The 21,812-nt window shown below is 40.9% G+C and overlaps 1 protein-coding gene across 1 annotated transcript in view; it reads right to left on the bottom strand.

Moving 5' to 3' along the window:
• stxbp5l (syntaxin binding protein 5L) overlaps positions 1 to 21,812 on the bottom strand; it is a gene marked incomplete at its 5' end in the record, with an annotated part of 431,930 nt that overhangs the window by 170,781 nt on the left and 239,337 nt on the right. The window contains one exon of the mRNA XM_080753048.1: positions 18,368 to 18,468. Within this exon, the coding sequence (XP_080609174.1) occupies positions 18,368 to 18,468 (101 nt within the window). The remainder of the gene's footprint in view (positions 1 to 18,367; positions 18,469 to 21,812) is intronic.

The following is a 21,812-nucleotide window of genomic DNA, read 5'->3' as shown; positions in this document are numbered from 1 at the left end:
ACTAACGTCCACATAACGTTGAAGTCTAACATCATCAGACGTAGATATTTGGTTGGTTTTTAGGTTGTGTTGGTAACTAACCAATAACCAACGTCTGTTCAACGTATTATCCCAATGTCAGGTTGACGTCGAATTCTGACATGTTGTCGGATTTTTGACCAAACGTCAATGTCTGCCCAACGTTATCATGACAACGTCCACACAACGTTGCAGTCTAACATCATTAGACATAGATATTTGGTTGGTTTTAGGTTGTGTTGGTAACTAACGAATAACCAACGTGTGTTCAACGTATTTTCCCAACGTCAGGCTGATGTTGAATCACTGACATGCTGTTGTCGGATATTTGAATAAACCTCAGTGTCTGTCCAACGTTATTATGACAACGCCTACACAACGTTGCAGTCTAACGTCATTAGACGTTGATATTTGGTTGGTTAGAGGTTGTGTTGGTAACTAACCAATAACCAACGTGTGTTCAACGTATTATCCCAACGTCAGGTTTACTGCTTAACTTACAATGCTGTATGCATTGCAAAGGATTATGCTTTGCTGGGGATAAAAACAGAACATCTCTGGTTAAAGACCACATAAAGTATGCTGTTGAAGGGACAGTAAGGTGTCATTACAGTTAGGGACATCTGAATGTTTATGAAATTAAATTAATTAGGATCATAGCATTCATTGGACTATCAGCGTCTCTCTTGAATGTAATGGTAGTTACAGGTAAGCATGAGCATTCAGTTAATCTTGGATGTGAACAAGACCAGTATAACTGGGGAGTTTATTGGCATGGACATAGTGAACAAGGTATCTAGCAAGAATGTCAAAGTTCCTTGATAAGCAACCCCTGAGGACACTAGCCACTTCATTGGTCCATCGTACCATTACATTGGCTCAACCAAAAACTAAAGATAGGCCGCAACAGTGCCGATTATAAACGAATGTGGGTTGTTCTTAAAGTCCAGGACCATTTCAATTTCAATGTTTTGAATCCTAAATAAGAGCTAGTGTATCTAATCTGAAATGACAGGAACTTAGAGGACAAGTAGGCCTATATTTCTTCAGTGGGGGTATAACAAAATGCATTGTGGCCTAAACTCGGGCGATAAAGAGAGAAAGACAGACAGACAGACAGACAGACAGACAGACAGACAGACAGACAGATAGGCACACCATGATGCTTATCTAACAGTACACAGCAGCACTGCTTTGATAATGACCTCTGAATCTTGAACCCTATAGAGTCCATGATTAAAGGCATATCATTCAGCCACAGAAGGGCTTACATAGGCTAGAAATGGCTAACTGTTAATGGAAAGGTCTTGACCTCAGCTGTCATAGGTCATTGTTGAACATCTATGGGACACCATCAAAAGCCCATTTAAAGATAAAAACAACATATCCCATAATATCTCCTGGCACAGGGATCATCAATGTCTGTACATTGACACATGTGGCGAGACTTGTCTTTGTCCATCGTAGATTTTAGGTTCTCAATTTATTTGTATTATTATTATTTTTGAGGACCCATAACTCTGAGAGTGTTTATGGGTCCATTTGGTTCCATACACTCTCAGAGTTACAGACCTGTAATGTTCGATTTGGACCGCATTCAAGGAACTTTGCGGTCCCTCTCAACCCGCTTTGAGAACCACTGTGCTAGTAGACATTTGAGACTGGCTCTTTGTGTGCTTCTGGTAACATTAATGTCCACTCCATGGCAAAAATATCATTCAGACAAAAATGTCCACCGCAAAACATTATAGATGTGACATAGAACAAAGTGTACAAATCAGCCCAACATACACAACCCATTATGGACGGGAACCCCTGTTTTATCCCTCAGGCGGGGAACACATTTTTGTGTTGTTTTTTCTGAAAACTTAGGTCAGGCTTTAGAAGGTATCGACCTTATGTCTTAATGGGTTAAAAAACAGTAAAAATATATGGAATGGCAACCTGATATTAACTGCATTAGTTCTCGAAGTGGGGTCCTTGAGGGAGTTCCAGGGGGTCCCCTGCTAAATGATAGTAAGGAATGAAATGGACCCTTATGGGTAACTCATAGAGTGTACAAATGGAACCAAAATGGACCCATTAACATTGATTTTTACAATAAATTGGGGTCTCAGATAGAAATGCCATAAAATGGTGGTCCGTACTTAGACTAATGCATGTCAAACTGGGGTTCTTGCAATTAAAATAGTTAAGAATCACTGCTAGACTCATCAAAATCTTCTCTAATGGAAATGTTTCTTCTTTGAAATGTTTGAATGTTTCAATGCTTCAGAAGCTTAATATAAAACTATGCTGCTTGAAATGAGTATAATACAATAAAAACATCATCCTGACGTCAACCTGACGTTGGGATAATACGTTGAACAGACGTTGGTTATTGGTTAGTTACCAACACAACCTAAAACCAACCAAATATCAACGTCTGATGATGTTAGACTTCAACGTTATGTGGACGTTAGTAAAATAACATTGGGCAGACATTGGTTGTACAAGCAAATTATCATCTGTAATTAAATCTGATTAAAACACATTTTAATGCCTATCTTTTGGGATATTATAGTTTGGAGGAAACATATGAAAGATGAAGGGAGCCATCTTTGTAGTTACAGAGAGGAACACAATATATGTGTGTTTATGGAAAGCAGTTTGAAAATCAACTACACTGCCCACAATGCAATTGCAAATGCCTGATTGGCTGTGTGTCATGTGACTGTGACGTGGCCAGCTACCACTGGCTCTGCTGAGAGCACACCCCCACTTTGAATCCAAACCAGCACACAGCAGTTACATTTGTCACCAACAGCAAGCATTGAGAGCTGCTTGTCTAAAAGTGATTTAGGATAAAGCTAAACTAAATAAAATCACTGTTGATTGTTGAACAGGAAGATAGGTTGCTGCCAGTCTATTTGTGGGATTAAATCTACATTATGGAGACTTTTTGCACACAGAGAAGGAGTTTTGGAGCAGGGAGATGACACAGGTATGTAAAGCTATTTTAATTGATTGCTTTTGCTTCCAGTATTTTTTACAACTTCACTATTTACAATTCATACTCCAGTGTTTTCAGCCCTTTTCATGTCAAGGACCCCAAAATCCAAAATGTAGACTATTTGGCTGCAGACCCCTTTTAATATGTGACAGGAACCCTCATTCCTGTAAACAAGTTTCCATTATATAATGTTTCCAAGGTCCATTATTTATTCAGCAGTTAAATAGCGTTATTGTGACAGTAATCATTGCTATTTATAGAGTGTTTGTTTAGTAACATGTTAGGTTGAGAACCACTGCACAAGTGGTCCGTGAGGTGGTTCCAGCCTTCCAGGTGGTCCCCAGCTAAATGATGGGGAGTTGATAACCAAATGGACCCCTATAGATCTTTTAATTACTGTAAAATCAAACCAAATGGACAAGCTAAATTATTTTTACACATGATCTGTATTCCTAAATTATTGGGTATGAGACTGAGAGGCTAAATCTCACTAAATGGTGGTCCATGGCTCAAATCCATAATTGACAAACACTGATTTTGTGCCATGGTTCTCAAAGTGGGAGTGGGAGCTAGAAGTGATTTACAGGAGTTCATACTGCATGGTGTGTGTGTGTGTGTGTGTGTGTGTGTGTGTGTGTGTGTGTGTGTGTGTGTGCGTGTGCGTGCGTGCGTGTGTGCGTGCGTGCGCGTGCGTGCGTGCGTGTGTCATGAAATGTGATCTTACCATAATCCCAGTAATCCTTAATAATATTCCATCATATTCAAGGGCTTTTGAGAATACATTCAAATTAGACCACTGCAGAGGGCAGGTGTGTTTGTCCAGCCACCAGCTGACACTAGTTTGAATCTGCATCAAGGCAATTATGCTTCTGCCCAGTCAAAATTGTTTCAACAGAAAATGTACTAGTATTAGGCTACTTGAGTGAGTTCACCAACAAGTAAGACAGTAATGCTAAATTCATAACTATATATTATTTTCTCCCACATTTTAACCCTACATTCAAAATGGGATGCCATCATGGAGAATATTGATGGGGTGGACACAAGGACTTCCTCATCCAAAATCCCATCAGAGTTGTCTGTAAGTACTTCAACATTTTTCAGGCCAAGGACCCCTTATCTGAGAAATATCAAGCAGGAACCCCCCATTACATATAGTGTATACAGTTGTCTTAAAGACTAAAATTGCATAGATGTTGACTCCATATATTGGTAAACAGTGCCCTCTAGTGTTGAAACAGGGAAGTAGTCAAATCTCGTCTGCAGCATTCTGTGCAAAGTGATAACTCCCAATGATGCTGCTAGCCCTGCATCCTGCCTCCCTGACACACACAATAAACTATGCATCCCCAGTACGCATTCAACTCTATCCTTCCTGCTATGAGTAATTTCACTGGACCAGCTGAGCTGCATGTGGTGGAATCTCCACAGCTGTGCGTTCTGGCATTATTGATGAGAAGATTGAGATTGTCTTGTAAATCCATGCTTCTGCCCTTTATTAACTATATACACATACTGTATGTTTTAGGGCTAATGTGTCTGAGCATGAATTATCTCTGCCTTCTCCATGGCACATGATTTGACACCACTGTGTTAATGTCCCTGCAGTCCTCCAATCTACAGAGGCCTTGGAGAGGATCTTAGATGGCAGGTCCAGCCAGCGGATCAGTACATTTTTATTATTTTTCCTTCTGAAAATGCCTTGCTTTGTGAGATGTTAATTTGTATAATGCTATGCTGAAGGAGTGTTATCTTAAAAGTGTTTTTTTTTTGTTTTTTTTTCATAGATTCCGTACCGCACACAATGAGTCAGTGACGCAGGCTGAGGTGCAGGCCATAAAACACGACGACTCTCAATGGTCCACCTGCCTTATCAGAAGTAAGTGTGATATTGCGTTAAGGCCTATCCATACTTTGACCGAAACCGCAGTTTTCGGTCAAAAGGTCCTTTTCTACAATAAAATTATATCCCTCGGGACTTCTGAAAAGCCTTGGACCGAACGAGAGTTCGGAAATTTGCACGTCGGAAAACACAACTCAGAAGTATGGAGAGGCCTTTAATTTGGGGACATATGCCCTTACATTGGTTGTAATTTTAACTATAGGATGTCCTGGCATACCTGTGATCCTAGTTTACTGAGGTACTACACTGTCTCTCTGCATTCTGTGTATGTGTTAACCTTGCTCACTGTAAGTTGCTCTGAATTAAAAGCTTCTGCTAAATGCCTAAATTGTAAATATGATTTTACACAGTTGAAGTTAACAATTGGCACACTGACTAATATTGAAAAATGTAATATTGGTGCAAGTGATTTGTTTGAAAAGGTTGTTTTTCTATTCAAACATTAGTGATTTCTATAATGTTTGCTAAATTAAATAACAGGGGTTCACTGCAACTTGCAACTCTAGATTATTTTTAAATATGTTGAATCTAGAGCTGCAACAACAACCTGTGGCAGCCCATACATCTAAACAGAAATCAGAAAACAAAAGGTGAGTTTAAAATAATTTAGTACTGTCAGATAGGACTGTTTGTTTGGATGTACGGGCAGTCAATGGTTAGTGGTGCAGCTCTAGATTGCAGATTTGTACATTTGGTCTGCTTATTTCTTCGAGTTATCATCCTTTTGAGATGCCTTTATTTTATATTTAGAGTAGGGCTGGGATGCGATTAAAATTTTTAATCTAATTCATTACAGGCTCTGTGATTAATTAATCTCAATTAATCGCATTTTAATCGCACATCAATATTTGACCTGAGAAGCATTTTCTTTCAAGTAAAACACATTTTGTTGTATGAGTGAATCAACGAGTGAGTTTTTTAAATCTAAATTTCGCATCCACTGGGCCAAGCAAAGCGCTCTGATCGGCTACTTCTCCCTTTACGTTTGTTGTCTCTTCTTGATTTGTGCATCGATATGATCGGTATGCCCGAAACTTAAGGTTCTGTGGTGCGATTAAAATGGTAATTAATTAATCGCAATTAATCAGTTAATGTCCCAGCCTTAATTTAGAGTTCATTTAGTTGTATTTGTTGTTTAATTCACTAGAAGTTTGCAATAGAGCTATGAAAACCTAAAGGCCAGCAAGAAGATGGAGCTGGATGGGCCCATAGAGGACGTGAAGAGGAGGAAGACGATTACCAGCAAGAGAGATCGGGTGAGGTATTGCCCTGTTGTATTACGGTTGCATTTGTTTGATCATGTCAATGATCAATTACCTTATGTAAGGGATATAACAGTGAGGTGGTCATTGCTGAGAAATGGTTTTACTACTCACAAAAACAAAGGCAGGTATGATCTTAAGCTTATTCTACAGGTCTGGGCAATAGCATTGTTGTCCAGTCCAGATAGGTGGCACACTTGAGTGAATCAAAGATTCTGTCTGGTGGGCATATTCTATTTCCTGGCCAAAGGTGGATTTTACCCAAAAGGTGGGGTTCTGAGAGGCTTCCTACCATAGGCTTTCATGATGGTATCATGAAACTGCCTTTGAGTCATATCAAACTGTTTACTCAAGTGTTGATGATTCCCAAGTCGCCGAAGTTGGGGTCCACTGATGAGTAACTAATGCAACATTGTTTTCTCACCCAACAGTAAACATACAAACATACAGCATATTTGTATACATATATTTTTTTACGGCTTTCATTGTGAGCTTGTCGATTTTAACAATAGTTATCAGTGGAACAGTCAACTAAATGTAATAAATCAACTCCTGCAAGTCCAAGTGCTTGTCAGGGTGGGCATCCCCAGTTCAAGTATGATTATTATTATTTTTCTAGCCATAATATAGCCCCCATACAGTCATTTTGGATGGAAGCTGGCAGCAAGGGCTGCTGGTAGCAGTGAGTTGGATGATGCCTGCGACAAGCTGTTGAGCTGAAGTTAATGCATCTGTAAATCAATTGAAGTAGTAACTAATAACATTACTTTTTCTTCCCATCTGTAACATGTAGAGTATTGTCATACAGTTCATATTGGATGAAAGTGATCTCTGGTTTTCCCAGAGCTTTAATGCCTATTTCATTGTTACATTGTGTTGCCAAGAACAGGGTCAGATTAATTTTGTGACCTTGAATAAGTGTTTCAGCTGGACCAGAATAATCCCTATTCTTTAAGATCCTAGTTGGTTTGGAGTTTGGAAAGGGTTGACATTAACTTGTTCCTGGCCCTTCTCTAGTCGCCAGCATTGATTATTGCCCTTATCTGTTTCATTCAACTTCCTCCTTAGTGGGCAGCAAGTGTAAGGCAGGTAATCGCTTTATTGCCAGGTTTGAGAAGAGAAACAAGGGACTAGGTATAAGTAAAACAAGCACAAAAGAACTAGGCTAGGTTTGACCACTCTACAGTACACCGGCTATTTGAAAATGGCAGATCTATAAGGTTTGTTAACCATCTATGTGTGCAGTTAACCTGGTCATGTCTCATCCTATCTATGTTGGCCTACAGTAGTTGCTCAGAGTGTGCTCAAAATATGGTTAGCTGTTTGATATATTAAGTTGATTACAACAAATGAGGAATGATTACACTTGTACATATTCATAGTTGCGGGTTGCTTTAGTTTGGACTTGTTTTCGTAAGTGTAGTTGCTTATTTGGGCTTGCTTTTAAGTATATAGACCTGTTCCGCATGTTTCACTCACAGATACTGTAAGTGGCAACACCAAACAATCAAACACACATTTTAGTATTAGTATTAGGAATTGATCGATTTGTTAATTGAGTGTTGAAATAGATACAGTAATATGGTATTGGTTCAAATGTGCAATGGGAAAATGTCCCTGCCTTATTTAGGCTTGTTTCTGTTGCAGACTAGAGGTCCACAGAACTAGAGTATCTACCCCATCATTGCTGAAAGGCTCCCAAAGGCAGCTTGTCGGCACTTTTCGACTTGTTCCAATGCTGCGTTGTGCAAAATCTGTGCGGTGGGAAAAGGGGCTTTAGGGATGTCCTCAGTGGTTATGATGTTCAGAGACTACTGTAAAATATATGCACAACCCAATATGCTGTCACGCATGGAGGGCACACGATGGCGCAAACACACACAGTATGCAAATTATATTGTTTTTGCCAAGTTAAATTATTGCCATTGTAGGTCTGTTTTGTCTTTACATGTGCAACCTGCTGCACAATGGTTTTTGTAGCACCAACTAACTTTAGAATGGAGCTCTGGTCTAGACAGAAATCAATGGAAAATAAGCACATTTTATTTTACACAATGCAGGGAAAGGGTTTTTCCTTGGCCTCTAGGGAGTATGTTTGTACAATATTTATTCAGTGGAGTTATAGCGAAAACGGATGGCCAGGAGCAAAAACTGTTGAGTCTAACCTCCTCTTCCCATCTGTTACACAGCTCTTCAAGAAACAGGTCGGTGTTGGACAGAAGATACTGTCCAAAGAGGACCAGCTATACCTCAGCGGTGCAGTCGCCAATTTCGTCAGTGACGAGGACAAAACTGTTTTCAAAATCAAATCACCAAAGTGGCGCTCATGACGGCTGTCCAAAATAATGGCGGACTGTCAGAAGGTCCTGGATGACAATAGGAAGAAGGGTGTGTGCAGCCCAGGTCCACCCATGTTCACACCTATCGTGGACAGTTTACAAGAAGAGCCCCCAGTCCTGCAGAGGGCAAGCATATCTACCTGCAGCAGAGTGAGGAGGACACCTCTGGGACTTAGTAAGGCTTGTTATAGGCTCTGTGTACAACTGTACTCTTGGGTTTTTAGAAGGGGCATAAATGTTTCCTGTTCAGATTCCCATAGCTTTGTTTCATTGGCTCAGCAGCGGATTTGAACCAGAATAACCAGAACAAGCTATGGAAGAACAGGAAACATTTATGCCATCTTCTGGAAACATGGGATTATAGTTTGCACAGTGCCAATTAACGGTGGTGTTCTGTTCATGCTTTTGGTTCTGATTTGTTTATTCTGTTCAACACTGACCTGTTTCAAATAGTGTTCTTACCTACCTGGAGTGTGTTAAGTAAGAATTGTGTGTGTGTGTGTATTGTTCTTAAAATACTGTTCTTAAGTTTTGTTTATTTCTGTGAATTGTGCCCTTTTTGTGGGCCCAGTTTTGAAGTGATAATTAAATCACTCTTGATTTATTTTGTGAATTGTGTTAACTATTATTTTCTCATGTTTGTCTTATGTTGGAAGTTGATGTGAGGTTAGCGTTGGTTTTCACGGCCATCTGATGTTTTGCATGTCCAACTTTGGTCATTGATGTCAACCTAATGTTGGGTTTTGACAGCAATGCACCTCTTGCTAACATGTCTAACCAACATTGGAGGATGACGCCTTGCCAACGTTGGGTTATGTTCATTTAACCAAATTAGAACTTTTATCCAAATTTGGAGTTGAACCAGTAATCGTCTACATAACATCTGAGATTAACATCAAGCTGACGTTGGATTATGTCAGTCCAATTTTATTAAACTAAAATAACTTTTATCCAACGTTAGGAGACCAACCAAAATTCAATGTCAAGATAACATCAGATGCTTACATCAAATCAATGTTTGCCTTATGACGTCAATCCGATTTACTTTTCAACAAAAATACATTGGGAGTCTAACCTTTAATCAATGTCTACATGACATCAGAGATTGACATCAAACAAATGTTGTTATGACGTCAATCAAACTTTGATTTTCAACCAAAATACAACTGTTATCCAACGTTGGGAGTCTTAACCTTTAATCAACGTATACATAACATCAGAGATTGACGTTAAATCAACGTTAGTTTAAGATGTCAAACCAACATCAGGTTATGACGTCAATCAAACTTTAATTTTAACCAAAATACAACTGGTATCCAACGTTGGGAGTCTAACCTTTAATCAACGTCTACGTAACATCAGAGATTGACATTAAATCAACGTTAGTTTAAGATGTCAAACCAACATCAGGTTATGACATCAAACCAACATCGGGTTATGTCGTCTAACCAACGTTAGGTTATGACGTCAGACAAACTTTCATTTTCAACATCCAACATTGGGAGTCTAACCTTTAATCAACGTTTACGTAACATCAGAGATTAACATTAAATCAACATTAGTTTAAGATGTCAAACCAACATCAGGTTATGACGTCTAACCAACGTTAGGTCATGATGTCAGACAAACTTTCATTTACAACCAAAATACAACTGGTATCCAACGTTGGGAGTCTAACCTTTAACTCTTATTCTGCCAGATGTTGTTATTTATTATTGGGTTTTGTGCCAGCAAAAGCACCTTACCTTTGCGATGATATAGACAAAGGTGTATTATTTTTTTTTTTGAAATGTTCTCTTAAAGAGTGTGCCGTGGCTCTACCAGCAGTAGGGGGCAGCCTCATGCAAGAATTAATGTGAAAATGGTCTCAGCTCGACGCTTGCTTGTCAAGGCTGTTCAAGGCTGATGAGTCGCTACAGAGCAATAGATCCAGAGAAAAACACATGGAACAGTGTTGTGACTCCATTGATGTTAACGTCCAGTTGGATTTTAAGAGTACTTTTATGGGAGCTGTTTCAACGGTAGACACCCGCGCGACACCTCAACAGGTTACAGACATCAAACCAAGGTACAAAAGAACGAGCCAAAGAACGTACAATTGGCATTATCGGGCCGTCAAAAATGGGGCGAACGGGAACGTTCAAAGCAGTATAAGAGTTAATCAACGTCTATGTAACATCAGAGATTAACATTAAATCAACGTGAGTTTAAGATGTCAAACCAACATCAGGTTATGACGTCTAACCAACGTTAGGTTATGACGTCAGACAAACTTTCATTTACAACGAAAATACAACTGGTATCCAACGTTGGGAGTCTAACCTTTAATCAACGTCTATGTAACATCAGAGATTAACGTTAAATCGACGTTAGTTTAAGATGTCAAACCAACATCAGGTTACGACGTTAAAGCAACAGCAGGTTATGACGTCTAACCAACGTTAGGTTATGACGTCAGACAAACTTTCATTTACAACAAAAATACAACCGGTATCCAACATTGGGAGTCTAACCTTTAATCAACGTCTATGTAACATCAGAGATTAACGTTAAATCGACGTTAGTTTAAGATGTCAAACCAACATCAGGTTACGACGTCAAAGCAACATCAGGTTATGACGTCTAACCAACGTTAGGTTATGACGTCAGACAAACTTTCATTTACAACGAAAATACAACTGGTATCCAACGTTGGGAGTCTAACCTTTAATCAACGTCTATGTAACATCAGAGATTAACGTTAAATCAATGTTAGTTTAAGATGTCAAACCAACATCAGGTTACGACGTCAAAGCAACATCAGGTTATGACGTCTAACCAACGTTAGGTTAGGACGTCAGAAAAACTTTCATTTACAACCAAAATCCAATGGTCATCCAACGTTGGAGTACAACATTGTCCCAACGTTGTACTGACGTCGTGTGCCAGCTGGGAAGGAGAGATAAATTAAAACATACACATACACACACAAACATATATATATATATATATATATATATATATATATATATATATATATATATATATATATATATATATATGTGTGTGTATGTTTGTGTGTGTGTGTCACGTTTTTTTTTAGTTTCAGTGAAATTGAGAACTGGAGCGCTCATCGTGCGTCACAAGCGCCTCACCCCACAGAGGTTAGGGTTAGGGTTAGGGTTAGGCATAGTTTTACAGAGGTTAAGGTTAGGGTTAGGGTTAGAGTTAGGCATAGTAAGCTAATGGCTAAACACAGCCGAGCTGGGCTAGTAGATAAACAACGAGAGGTGTCGCAAACGAGTGACGTCAGCGACTGCACAAGTGAATGGCTGTTGTCACCATCTCATGGTGACTACGCAGAATTACACAGGTGCGCTGATATTAAGAGACTATCAAGGTGAATTGATCCAGGTGGTGTTAGGGGTGTGTGGTGAACGACAAAACGAGCGCTCTTACCCCAATCTCACTGAGTTACCCAAACTGACTGTAACAAATGAGGGTGTACTGAACCGAATGACCCTGTACCAAACTATACAATACAATACCACTCCACATCCACATTCCCCTGGAACCCCCTCAAGGACCCCTAGGGGTCCGCAGAGCCCACTTAGAGAACCACTACCCTAGAGGTTGGGTCCCGTATTGTTCAAAGTTAAAACAAAATAATATGTAGTTAAAAAAATACATTTATAAATCAAGGAAATGTCGGTTTATTTTTCAAAAAAGTATCAAACCGTGACACCAACATATCGAACCGAACCGTGAATTTTGTAAACCGTTGCACCCTTAAAATCAATAAATGAATTGAGATCAAATCCATTAATAGAAAGAAACAGTGAAAATACTAGATTTACAAGCTCACGTTGTGAACGTGTAGATCGGCTATATTCACTATTTTTGCAAAGAGGGCGTACGTTATTAATATATTTATTGGTAAGTTTGGGTCCCAGGGGTCCCAACTCAATTATCTTTTGGGTCTCAGCTGAAAAACCCTGCGATCAGAGATACCTTTGAAACTGCAACAGAGAAGCTACCTGTGCTTGTCCGGGACTCAAACAGAATGTACAAAGACGTTAACCTTTTAAGTTTGCCTTCATGGCGTCTTAAGATTGCCCCTGTGGATTTCTGCAAAACCTCTAAAGTGAGACAGGCCAGCTGAAGGAAGAGTCTGCAACTTTATTACATCTTTTGTATTTTCTGCCTCACCTCTAGCTTCACCCTGAACAGTGGCGTCAGTTCAGAAAAAGCTAAGGTATGGCAACATGACTGGTGTTTTGCGCAAGACACCAGTCATGTTGCCATACCTTAGCAACAGGCATGATACATTTATTTTTTCCCCCCGTTTCTACGGTTTCTTGGGCTGGATATGGCAGCCTGGAACGGTGCAGCTAAACTTGGCATGTTAGTAAACGTGCCACAATTAACAATAATGCTTTGCACCTGTGCAGCTGACCTGCCGAACCTGGGAATATACCATTCTGTCAAGATGGAGAAAATACAAGTGTGGAGAATATAATTATAATACCTTGTTAAAGTGACCATGTTGTGAAATTTTGCATTTGTAGTTATTTTACTGTAATTTAACAACATAATAACCAGCACAGATAGACAAAGAGACATTCATGGATTTATATTTAAAAGTAACTTTTATTTTCCCCCCTGGACGGAGGGTATGGCAGCTGCATACTCCTGCCATACCCAATTGATGCCGAAGTCAGGTTTCTTTATGCTAATTGGGAGATAAGCGACCGTTAGGTCGCATACACAAACTTTCAGAGGCAACCAATCAGGAGGGAATGTGGGAAATGGGACAGATCCATGTTGATGACATGACTTTAGAGATACTGTGTACCGCTTTGTGTGATTTTAGGGCAAAATATGTAGTAGCAGTGTCCAAAAATATGTTTTGCATGAATCAGACTCATGGTGGCCCTAGAGGAGGGCCATGTGAGAAATGAGGTTGTGATTTGGCAGCCAAGGAGTGTGTGTGCAAAGTTTGGCATGGATAGGAGCAACAGTGGCAGAGATATGAGTAGGGCAAAAGTGTGACGTGATTTGTGACGGACAGAGTGAAAGACAGACTGACTGACAGCCGGTGGAGGTTTTGATAGTAACTGCGACCTGACGGTCCGTTTACCTTGCAGGGCTCTGTAAATGTAGTCTATTCATCAATCTCTCAGCCATTCAAACGTTCATTATCTTTGTACTGCTTCCTAAATGTTTGAAATAAGTGGAACGGACTCTCACAGGTACAAAGCATTGTGCATGTGAAGAAATCTAGACAGTAGTTTAGTGTTCTTTTTAACTCTTATTGTGCCATAGTTTGGACCTTATTAACGTTCAGGGTGCCAATCCCGAACTAGTTCTAAAAATATATATATATATTTGCCATCCACTCCAATGCAATCCAGGATCTTTAGAGCTCATTTTCTCTGTTCCATGCATATCCATGAGGTGTGCAAGGTTTAATCACGGCTAAATCGCAGAAAATAGGGCTTCTAAAATGCTTGGTAGCCAATAGCTAACTTCAAGCTAACTTCATCCTGTTCCTGTTCATGCACAAAGGAAAGTGTTCAGGCGCATCATGGCTGCGCATGGCTTGTGCATATACAGCGTATGTCTATGGTGGATTCTATGGCCATTGGGCGCCCTCTAGTGGTGATTCTGGGCACTGAAAGGGTTAACATTACAACCATTATTAATGGAATATTATTATCCAGTCACACACACACACACACACTGCACCTCCCCACCGGGTTCACCCAAAGTTCACCCAAAGTGAAAGTCTGTCTGCACGTAGCAGTGATCGTACTCGGGCACCACAGAATAGTTGTATAAACCAGGGGTCTTCAACGTTTTCAGCCCAAGGACCCCTTAGTTGAGAGAGAGAGATGAAGCAGGGACCCCCAAATTCCATATAGTTTCATCGTTTGACAGCACAATCGTCAGTGTATTTTGGATTCATGTCAATTTGTGTTTTCAGATATTTAACCACTTGAACCATCATGGTTCAAGTGGTTAAATATACTTAATAAACTTGACCTTTCACTCTATACTTGCTCTTTTTCCCCTCTAAACCAAAGCTCTTAGCCGAAAATAGCCGATCTACAAGCTCACAACGCCTCGCAGCGCGAGGCGTTGTGAGCTTGTAGATCTGCTATTTTTGGCTAAAGTTCTCAGAATATGGAGACTAGGGTTCAATATAGAAAAGAAGAAAAAAAGCTATCATACAAAGATTTGGAGGACCCCCTGTAGTAACTCTGAGGACCCCCTAGGGGTCCCGGACCCCCTGTTGAAGACCCCTGGTATAAACAATATAACATGTTAGCACCAACACAGCAGCATGTGAGGGCAGCCCCAGCTCACTGGAGACCGCCCGACGTTCGTTTGATTTGATTAAAATTATTTGTTTTTTATTTGAGTGTTTTAGTAGCGAGCCAACTAGCCAAGTTATTGACGGTAGACCATGCAGGACGGTGGATTATCGTGTTCTTTGTTTAATGAGAGACCTGGCAGATACAGTCATTTTGGTGTGTCCAGTTTCCATTCCTTATTATTGTAGCAGCTAAAATGAACGTGGCAATTTTGTGTGTGTGTGTGTGTGTGTGTGTGTGTGTGTGTGTGTGTGTGTGTGTGTGTGTGTGTGTGTGTGTGTGTGTGTGTGTGTGTGTGTGTGTGTGTGTGTGTGTGTGCGCGCGCGCGTGTGTGTGTGTGTGTGCGTGTGTGTGTGGGAAATGGTTCTGTGACACAGAAATGGGTCCCGACTCCCAACCCCATTATTTGGGAAACGGTACATCGATATCTTTTCCTAGACTACGACACTGCCCCAAAGTGACCAACCTAAAAAATAAGAAAAATACTCTGGCGCTGGCCATGCCAATCCGGAGATTTTCTAAATCTTTACCAAGCTTCTTGCAACGCTGTGAGAGTGAGAGAAATCTCACGCTGGGTACATTGGAGGGTCAGCACGTCTAAGTCTGTTTCAGTCAAAAAACACCATTCCCTCTGTGAATAAAGGTCACGAGAAAGACCTCTCTAATTCAGTCCCTATCACGTCTTTGACAGTTCTCTTCCCTTTAAAGGAAATGTTTTTTATTTCATCAAGTTAACGCTGGAGGTCATCATAGCCTTATTCCAACTTTCCAATCCTAAAGTTTCCTAAACCCGTCTTAATACTTTTTTCTTCTTTTTTCCCCCTCTTTTTTTTAATAACTTTTGTGGCCCCTTAAGAACATTGGAGAAAGTCACCTTGCTCAGTGAATACAGACACTTATAAAACCATTGAAAGAAGTTACAGGGAAAAACCTTTCTGACAGTCAGTGCACGTCCTGCCGTTTAGGTGTTCACAGTAAAACCTTGAGAAATTGTCAATTGAGATTTAATTTAATCCAGTATTTCAACATTTTAGAATTTAGAAATAGGTGGGGTTGACGAAAGGGAAAGGGCCTTTCTGTGTGGAGTTTGCATGTTCTCCCCGTGTCTCCTAGGGTAGATACCCTCACAAAAACATGCAGTAATCCTGGTCTCAATACTGCCTCCCCCTAGCCAGCCGGGGCGCCTGATGGAGGGGAAAGGAACTGTTTGGAATAACGTGTTCCTTCCACGCGCTACGTCCAAACCGGGGAAATCCCCACTGTCTGGTGAAAAGAAACAACTTGGACTACTCATGCATTGAAGGAAGCATGAGGTCAGTCCGTTGTCTCCCCAGGCGCAGCAGAGGGAGAGCAGAGCCCAGGATTACATAGCTTAGGCAATTGGAACTGGGTGACAAAGTGGGTTACAAAATCGTGGGATAAAAATTATATATGTTGGGTAGCGTTTTTGGTAATTAGGCCTACTGATTACTTATTACCTTCATTTTAAAGTAATATTTTTCGTTACATATTACTGTCTGCACTCGAGTAATATGTAATATATTACTTATTACTTCAACGTTACTTTTACCAAAATGTTTAAATTGAACAATTACATATATATATATATATATATATATATATATATATATATATATATATATATATATATATATATATATATATATTTATTTTATTTTTTTTACAAATTGGCCTATCAATAAATTATGTCAATATATTGCAGCCTATAGGCCTACTGTAGTGTACAGTAATACTAATACTATAAAGGCCAATTGTTTCAGTTATTAAATGTAGTGTGTTTATTTATCTGACTTAAAAGATTAAACAAATTCCATCTTGTAGAAAATGTACTAATTCTTAATATTTTGGACAAAAGAGCACATTTTACATCAAGCTGCCCAGATTGCTAATACACAACGAAAATGATCGGATTCATCAGAGGAGATGCATTGTGTGACACTGCTGCGTGCTGCTGGGGTGTCCTGTGTTTCTGACGTTACTTTGTGGGAGTGATAGCTCTTGTTTTGGGCATGTTTTATCTGACAGCCCGTGCGTTGGAGAAAACATCCACCAACACAGCGCTACAGTTCATGGGTGGGAGATATAAATCAGGCTAATAATCATTCTAAACACCTGGGTGATGCGCTGACTCGCTGTGCGCAATGATTTCCAGGCACTCCAATCCACCCGACAGGCATGTACACACATAGACAGCAAAGGGGGATTGAGCCCTGCCTCAGCCCCTGCCTCTCTAACATGTCAGCCCCCTGCCTCTCTAACATTCTCTGCACGTCCCTGCGTATATGTGCCGTTCTGTGCGGGGCAGCAGCAGCGCGCAGCCACAGAACTTGAGAGGAAGGCTGAAGGCACAGGAGGTAAACCTGGGTCCCACGACAAAAATCCGTACCATATTGGCTTAAAACGGGACGACGGGACCCTGGTTGGTAACGCGGAAAGTAATGCTGTAAATAAGTTATCTTTACTGCATTATATTACCGATGTTTTTTTTAGTAGGGCGTTATATTAGTCATTACCGCATTTCGGTAATATATTAGTAATATGCGTTATATTACTAACGCGCGTTACCCAACACTGGTACTGTATATGCATGTTTCTTCATTGATGGTGATCTACAGTCAGTGTTTGGTGTAGTTCCTCAGGTTTTATTAGAAGAAAAAATCAAATACAACTGTGTGTGTGTGTGTGTGTGTGGGTGTGTGGGTGTGTGGGTGGGTGGGTGGGGGGTGGGGGGTGGGGGGAGGTTCTGCCACTGAAGCCCCACTTTGTGGTACAACAAATAGATAGTAATGGAATTCAGTCTGCTCAGAAGCAGGGACAAATCTCATCCCAACGAGCCATAAATAAAACAAATGGAAGCCTGCATGCCAGTGTTATAGTCCAAGCATTTCGGGCAAAAATCATTTTTGGCTATAGGGACATCGCAGATTTGTCTTTGGAAACGTGTGGGAGCCAATCAAAGTTGGGCTCTCATAGACTTTACTATACAGTAAAATAATAAGGAAAATAAATATGCTTTAAGTAGCATGTGAGGGGTCAAACTAGGTGTTTTTCCGGATTCTGAATCCAATGCAAGCATTTGTTTTGCACGAAAAACATTCCTTTCTGAAAAACGGCCCTGACAAAACTGTGAAAAGTGATGACTCATCGCCGTTTTTAGCCCAAGGAATGTTTTTTAGCCCAAAACGAATGCTTGCATTGGATTCAGAATCCCGAAAAACCCTGGTTTGACCCCTCACATGCTACTTGAAGCATTCTTTTTAATTTTATTTTACTGTATAGTAAAGTCTATGGGAGCCCAACTTTGATTGGCTCCCACAAGTTTCCCAAGACAAAACTGCGATGTCCCTATAGCCAAAAATGTTCCATATGGCATGTTCTACCTGTGTGCCAAATGTCATGCTTCTTTCATAAAGTGCACGATTCCATCAAAATACTGCCCGAAACGCCTGGACTATTAACGTGTTCCCTCTGCTCACCTCTCTCTGTTGAACTTGAGGGAGTGGAGGATTGCCGGCCGTCTCTGGCGAAGGTTCCACAGGTGTAACGTGTCGTCTGCGCAGGCCGAGACCAGCGCCCCCTGTAGGCCATGAGGGGAAAACAAAGACATCAACATGAGGGCGGAAAAAACAGGAATGCAAGTAAAGAAAAGTAAAGAATACCAATACCAGCACTAATGACAGCAGCTGGTAGAAGTATGTATAGAACAGACCTGGGCATTGTGTGGGGTTCATGGCAAATTACAAAATAAACACATTTTCTATTTTTACCTCATGCATTGTCTAAAGCTGCATTTCTTTTATTTTGAAGTTTTTTATTCACGTACATATGGACGCAATGCGTACATCAGCACGTGTGCGTGATCATTGGATTGTTGTCTCAATAACAAGAAGGTGGTCAGAACTGGTCACAAGTTAAGACGACCTGCCTTACCTAAACCATCAAAAATGGCTAAAGTGGCTAAAAAAAGAAAAGTCGATGCCGAATGCCGGGTTTTCAACAAAAAGTGGACTGCTAAGTACTTATTTACTGAAGTCAGAGGTAAAGCCGTGTGTTTAGTTTGCGGGGAGCACATCTTGCGGGGAGCACTGCCTTTTGGCCCGGCCCCACAATATTTTCTGTTGTTCATGTGGCCCCATGGAAAAAATAATTGCCCACCCCTGGTCTAGAAGGATAAACCAGCGCTCTGCACAGCTTGGTTATGTCAGTGGACCCCACTCTGGCCGACATGATGTGCATTATAGTTCATGAGCAGTGGGTGTGTGTGTGTGTGTGTGTGTGTGTGTGTGTGTGTGTGTGTGTGTGTGTGTGTGTGTGTGTGTGTGTGTGTGTGTGTGTGTGTGTGTGTGTGTGTGTGTGTGTGTGTGTGTGTGTGTGTGTGTGTGTGTGCATTGACAGTGAGTCTAATTGACCATTATGGTAGACCACAGGAGGCAAACACATGAGCACCCACTAGTCTTTACATTCATTTATGTGGCCCTGTGTGTGTGTGTGTGTGTGTGTGTGTGTGTGTGTGTGTGTGTGTGTGTGTGTGTGTGTGTGTGTGTGTGTGTGTGTGTGTGTGTGTGTGTGTGTGTGTGTGTGGTCCCAAGGCCCCAGCGATGACATTACTGTCATTACTCAGGGACAGAACATACATGCACACACGCACAGTAGCACACACACACACACACACACACACACACACACACACACACACACACACACACACACACAGAAGCAAAAAACCCAGATGCACAAAGACACAGACAAACAGCCTAATTACACCATCACTGGTACCTGGGGAATTCATCACCAGTAAGCAATCGGCCTGGTTTAAATCACCTACACGCACGCGCGCACACACACACACACACACACACACACACACACACACACACACACACACACACACACACACACACACACACACACACACACACACACACACACACACACACACACACACACACACACACACACACACACACACACACACACACACACACACACACACACACACACACACAGTCACATGGTCACACACACGCACCTTTGTATTTATCTATACTTGTGAGTGCATCAACATTTTAGGTACTTTTATTAACGGCTTATAGAAAAGAAACTGAACCTGAAAATAGACAATCTAAGCTCATAGATTGATTGTTGTCAGAGTTCCACACAAAAGGTATTTTCATACTGTTGCATTTTTTCTGACAATATCGGAGCAAATTTCTGAAAAAATGTACCTCTCATTATGTCAATCACGTTTGCACACACTGTTTCTTTTTTTTTTTTTTTTTTAGTAGATTTTCTTCCTATTTTCGCTACTGTTGCCACTGGGTCAGACGCTTATCTTTCTCTCTCCTCTCTCTTTCCTTGGCCTGAAAAAGTTTTTGCGGATTTCGTATTTCCAAAACGCAACGAAAATGCAGCAGTGTGCAACCAGTTTACTCTGACCCTTAAACATAACCTCTAACCCTAAGCCTCTGTTCCCAAATGAATGGTGCAAGCTCACAAGCTCACAACGTGTTGTGTTGTGAGCTTGTAGATCTGCTATTTTCTTTTTTGTTTTACTTTTGATGTTTTAAGTACATTTTGATGCCAATACTTTTGTACTTTTACTCAAGTAAATGTTTAATTCCAGACTTTTACTTGTAACAGAGTAGGCCCACTTCTACATTGCAGTATTGATACTTTTACTTTAGTACAAAATGTGAGTATCTTTTTTCCACCACTGTCCGCTATATGTGGTTCTCAACCTTTTCAGGCCGTGACCCCAAATTAATCATATTTTAACTGGGGATCCCCAAAATAATCATATTTTAACTGGGGACCCCCAAAATAATCAAATTTTAACAGGGGACCCCCAAAATAATCATATTTTAACTGGGGACCCCCCACCCTGACGATCACTAAGAGTTGAGGCATTACATTTTGTATAACACGGTTCTATTGTGAAAATAGCAGATCTACATGCTCACAACGCCTTGCACTGCGAGGCGTTGTGAGCATGTAGATCTGCTATTTTCACAATTTCTGCCTCTAATATGTGCCAATTTTGCCAATGTTTAATTTGTCATTTTAGAGGTACATTATTAAAAAGTCCTTAAATTGTCACTTTAGAAATGTGCAGATACCCTCTATACCAGGGGTCTTCAACAGGGGGTCAGGGACCCCTAGGGGGTCCTCAGAGTTACTACAGGGGGTCCTCCAAATCTCCGAGTGATAGAAACCTTTTTTCTCCTTTTTTATATTAACCATTTGAACCTTAGCGTCCATATTCAGAGAACTTTAGCCAAAAATAGCCGATCTACAAGCTCACAACGCCTCGCAGCACGAGGCGTTGTGAGCTTGTAGATCTGCTATTTTTGGTAAAGAGCTTTGGGGACTCCAAAATAAACTGATGATCGGGCTGTCAAACGATGAAACGATATGGAATCTATGAACAGGTTGTGGGGGTCCCTGCTTCATCTCTCTCTCAACTAAGGGGTCCTTGGCCTGAAAACGTTGAAGACCCGTGCTCTATACACTTAAACTTTATGTCGGTTTGTTTACTGTTGAGTGAGAAAACAATGTTGCACATTAAGCTAATCATCTGGGGACCCCCTAAAATAATTTGGGGACCCCCCCCCCTGGGGGTCCCGGCCCACAGGTTGAGAACCACTGCGCTGTCAGGGCTAGAGAATGGCCAGAGCGTGTTTTCATTCAGCCTCCCTTCCCCCTGGCAGCAGACCAGCAGCCACAGCCAATAACAAGAGGTCACCGCATTCATCACCGCTCCCCAAAATTGACATGTCGACACCGGGAGGAAGTGGAATGGAGTCTGTCACTGCCGGCTCAGAACGCACCACTAACGCATTTAGGCCTGAACACATTATGACGCAATATTTTATGCTTTAAATATTAAAAAATAGCAGATATACAAGCTCACAGCGCGGCACC

Source organism: Nannobrachium achirus (assembly GCF_963921795.1).
Source record: "Nannobrachium achirus genome assembly, chromosome: 22".
NCBI classification, from domain to species: Eukaryota; Metazoa; Chordata; class Actinopteri; order Myctophiformes; family Myctophidae; genus Nannobrachium; species Nannobrachium achirus.
The sequence above is the reverse complement of the archived record's forward strand: the minus strand, read 5'-3'. Positions and strand labels throughout refer to the sequence as shown.